At 36.5% G+C, this 4,889-nt stretch overlaps 1 protein-coding gene across 2 annotated transcripts; it reads left to right on the top strand.

Moving 5' to 3' along the window:
• Window positions 7-4,666, top strand: LOC109843466 (U1 small nuclear ribonucleoprotein A-like). 2 transcript variants are annotated; one of them, XM_020412394.1, is made up of 6 exons: window positions 7-53; window positions 852-980; window positions 1,269-1,441; window positions 2,618-2,711; window positions 3,272-3,363; window positions 4,057-4,666. In XM_020412394.1, exons 2-6 carry the CDS (start codon window positions 890-892, stop codon window positions 4,348-4,350), a joined length of 744 nt encoding a protein of 247 aa, XP_020267983.1. In that variant the 5' UTR covers window positions 7-53; window positions 852-889; the 3' UTR covers window positions 4,351-4,666. The 2 variants fall into 2 exon arrangements, with proteins under 2 accessions (XP_020267983.1, XP_020267984.1); XM_020412395.1 differs by lacking the exon at window positions 7-53 and adding an exon at window positions 309-524.

The following is a 4,889-nucleotide window of genomic DNA, read 5'->3' as shown; positions in this document are numbered from 1 at the left end:
CCGCCGTCGGAGCGGCCATCCAAGGGTGAGGCTCCCTTGGTGCCGACGGTTAGGTGAGTCTCTCTCTCTTATTTTTTTCCTTTCTGTGGGTTTTCTTTAATTTCTCTATTTTATTCCTCCGTTAAGGAGGTGCTGACCAATTCGTCGAATGGATTTTAGCCACTAAAGACTAACGTGGCAGATAATCAAGAGTTAGGGGTGAAATCCTAAAAAAACCTTAATTAGTTCCCTAATCTGCAATTAAATTTTTTTTTCCATTAATCAAGTTTTAAGACACTAACTATTTAGGCTACTACACTTTCGGTTAGGTTGTCGAATAGCTCAGATTCGAAGTGCCAAATCAGAGGCCACAAATCAGGTTTAGAGAACCAGATGAGTCGTCGCGTGTTAACTTGCAATGATCTAAGCAACAAAACTTCTAGTTACCGTTGAGAAATGAGTCGAGTCTACAGCGGGCTTCTAGTTACCATTGAGAAATCTGCGGTGAACTCTCTTACTTTGCCCAAGCACAAGTCAGGTTACGTGTATGTATAACCCCATCCTTATGGCCATATTAATTTTATCCCTAATTTAATTTTCTTCAATTGAAACATAATGGTATGTTTATTGGAATAGCTTAATTATTCAACCAGAAAGGAAAGAAATAGTAATTTAATTGTTTTACGATTTTGAAATATGTACCCCGGAACTAACAAGTAGTCTGTAAAATCACGATTGAGCTTGGACTATAAACTGCAACGACAACTAATTTTGATAATGCTAGGGTTTTTACTGCATAAATCCAAACCAAATAAAAAAAAATCCTTTTTTATCTGTTTATTTCATAAATAAACAATTCCCTCCCAATTCAGAAGCTTTCTCCAGTTGCCGCAACTCGAAATCGTCAGCGATGAGTACGGTCACCGACGGTGACGCTCCCTCCGACGCACCCAACATGACCCTCTACATCAACAACCTCAACGAGAAGATCAAGATCGAAGGTAACCTCACCGCCTCCTCCCTCGTTCTCAAAAACCCTAATTGCTCTTAGGGTTTATCGAATCCCCTTATTTATCTTTCCCTGATCCACTAAACCCTAAAATTGTAAAATTTTTGAGTCTGTGCTATGCTTTGATTGCAACATTGGAAGACTTCAGAATCAAATTTAGGCTAGGTGATTGAATTTGGCTTCTTAAGTCCAATATTTAAATTTACAAAAAAAAATGTTCTTTTATGATCATATTGACCTTTGCATTTTACTTTCTAAAAGAAAGATGTTTTCTTTGTAGAACTTAAAAAGTCCCTGCAAGCTGTTTTCTCTCAGTTTGGTAAAATATTGGAAGTGCTAGCCTTCAAGACATTGAAACATAAAGGACAAGCATGGGTTGTCTTTGAGGACGTCTCTTCGGCGGCCGAGGCACTTAAGAGGATGCAAGGATTTCCGTTCTACGACAAGCCTATGGTGTGTGACTTATGTTTCCGATTCACTTGTGGCTTTCAACTGTTGTTCATGTCGTAATTTTGTGTTTCGATGATGAATAAAAATAGTTATCGGGTCAGTGTTCAAATGCTCAATACATTGGAAAACAGATCCTTACCTTGCTCAGTAACATGGATAATTTTAAGAGCATAATACATTGTAGTTTTCACACGGTAGAGACGTAGTTTCCACGCGGTAGTCTCTACCAATTGATCATTTGGCGGTAACAACCTGTGTATGCAAATTTTCAAAATTGCCCTTTAAAGAAAGCTTACATAAGGAGTGCAACTTGAGTCGGGCTTGACTCGAACCTGACCAGCCCATTGTGCCCGTCGGATGGGGTTGGATTATGCTTTCTAGGACTTTGTTAGTAATGGGGTGGTGAAAAGTAGCTAGAGCTGAGATCGAGTTAGGTTAGGGTCGACTGTACACCAATTTCAACCCAATCAAAAACCTGAAGGGGTACCAATCCAAGTTTTGGGTTAGGGTTTGATTATACACTAATTGACTTTTTTGTTTCCATCTGCATCCCATGTATCCCCAAATTTGAATGCATTGATTTTAGGGTCGGCTTAGGATTCGGTTGAGGTTTAGCTAGGATTAAGATTTAAGTACTGGGACAAATTATTTTTTTGAACTTACTTTATTCTTAAATGATATAAGTATTGTTAGGTAACTAAATTATTTATAAATTATCACTAAATTGTATCAGTAATTACAAATAATATTCTTATGTAATTTGTTAAATATGTTAATTATTGGAATATAATTATATTTTTCTAGTAGAGTTTTTAACAAACAATTCTGTGAACAAAATTAATGCATTTTGGTGAATAGGTACTAACGTTATTATGAATTTTTTTATAGAATATATTTTTGTATTCCTAGTTAATTAGTAATTTCATGCATATGCAAAAATAATGAAAATAATTTTGGGAAGTAGTCGTTAAATCATAATTTTGCCTTGCTCGTATGTCTAAACTTTATCATTTTTTGTACCTGACATCCTTGCCTGCATCTATAGTCTTGACTCTTGCCTATAAAATCATAGCTTTTATCTAGATAATTTACTTGGTGTATAGTGTATACTTTATTTGCTTCGATACATAACATTACTGACATGTTCTAAATATGTGATTCATTGTGTGGATATTGCAGAGAATCCAATATGCTAAGACCAAATCAGATGTTATAGCTAAGGCTGATGGTACTTTTACTCCTCGAGAAAAAAGGAGGCGGCATGATGATAGAGGTTGGAGTGCTTATCACGCCTACTGTTTTTTCTTTATAAGTGGCCTTTGTTTATGTTCTTTATGTTGTCTATCTGTTAGTAACATCAACATGTGATCAGCTTGTTTTTACCTTATAAACATTATAAGCTTAAACGAGCATGGGATATCAGAACAGTAAACTGACATTCATTTATTACTTCATCAAGAAATTTTTATGTTGTCAGGACGCATTAATAAATCTATTATTTGAAATTTTACGATCTTTCTGGGAAAATGTGCTTTTATGTGACTTCCAATGATATGTTGATTTACTTGTAAATATAACTTAGATATGGAATAGTCTGGCGATGATGTTTAGTTGATCATTTGTTTTGCTTGAAACATATCAGTAATTAAAGAGCTGAACTGTGGCCAGACGTCTAGTAGGCTCATTAACCCCTCAAAGTACAGAACAAATTTGTAGGGTTCTTTGGCACCAGTTATATCAGTGCAAAGTTATAAACTAATTATATGTTTTGAGTTAGATGCTTTTGTTTGTGTTATCCTTTTGATTCGATTGTTTTTTCCCCTTTCAATGCAGCTGAAAGGAAGCGCAGGGATCAAAATGCGAATCAGGCTGGTGCCGGTTTGAACCCAGCTTATGCTGGTGCCTATGGTGGTGTCGTACCACTGGTAAGCATTCCTATGTTTTTGGAGCTTATGGATCACCTATATCTCTTCATCATATTTTCCTGCATATTGGAATACGTTTAATATGTATCTTGTTAAAATTCACTCTGAGAGCCTGAGGTCTTCATGCCATTTGTTTAAATTATTATTATTAGACTGCTAAAGAAGTAGGTGTTCATTATTTGTCCATGTGTACATATTATTCTACTACCCTAGGAAACAGAAAGGTAAGGTTTTGTCATATTGCATTCAATATAGAGCAATGCCCAATTACAATACGGATACAAGTTTACATCAACAACAAAGTGTTTGGGATTCTGCTACATGAATCCTATCTTTCCGTTTGCTTTCTGTTTTGGACTTTCTCCTTCATTAAGTTGACAAACAAAGGTTATTGTAGACCTACGCCTAGTCCTTCTTACCCCATTAATTGTAATCTTATCATGTCTCCTCGTTGGTTCTGACCTCCATTCCACGTAACCAAACTGTGAAGTTTCTCTCATTTTATCCTCAGTAGGAGCAACCTCTAACCCGCAACACCGACGCAAGTTTTTATGTCTATATTTACATCAGTAGCATACCATCCATAGCTCTGATTGGTTTTTTTGTTTTTGTTATATTAACGTCTGATTTCCATTTTTGTAATATTTAACGTCTGATTTCTATTTTTGTAATATTTTACACCTTATTTTTCAGCTATCTCAACTACCTTATCCTAGAGGAGCCAAGTCTATACTTCAAGAGCTCCCACCTGTGCCGAACAACATCTTGTTTGTTCAGAACCTCCCTCATGATGCTTCTTCGGTGATGCTGCAAATGGTTTTCAGCCAATATCCCGGTTTTAAGGAGGTCAGGATGGTCGAAGCAAAGCCTGGGATTGCTTTTGTCGAGTATGGGGACGAGATGCAAGCTTCGGTCGCTATGCAAGCTCTTCAGAGCTTCAAGATCACTCCTCAGAGTCCTATGCTCATCAATTATGCAAAGAAATGAAAGGATTCTTTCGAATCTTTCGCTCCATTTTCACGCGACCATAGATGAAACATGGTTTTGTGCAAATCGTGGTTGTATTAAGATTCGATAGAAAATTTTGATTGGTTTTAGTGTACTGATACCTTGGTGGATGAAGGTTTAGAGGAGGGATCTCAGGTTTCTTAAATTGCCTAATACTCATTAGTTGAGATTTTGAGATCATTTTTTTCCAGTGGGTAATGCTCATTGTACTAGGACTACTATTTTGGTCTTGTAAGACGCAAGAATGTGTAATATTTCCTGTGAATTGCAATCATTGCACATTCGTTTCTATTTATTTATTTTTTCCTTTTGATTCGTAGTACCAAAGTAGCATAGGAGTTTAAGGGGCTGTTTGTTTCGATTTTTTTTCCAGCTTGAAAACCTACCAGTGTCCCATCTGTGGCAGGTTTCAAGCAAAATCGCCTCTAAAAGAGGTGATTTTGCTTGAAAGCCTGTCATGTGACAGACTTTCCCCACCTTTCCCTCTCCAAAAAAAAAAAAAAAAAGGAAACAAACCC

Source organism: Asparagus officinalis, chromosome 5 (genome assembly GCF_001876935.1).
Source record: "Asparagus officinalis chromosome 5, Aspof.V1, whole genome shotgun sequence".
NCBI lineage: Eukaryota > Viridiplantae > Streptophyta > Magnoliopsida > Asparagales > Asparagaceae > Asparagus > Asparagus officinalis.
Note: the sequence above shows the minus strand (reverse complement) of the source record. Positions and strands in the feature narration are given on the sequence as shown.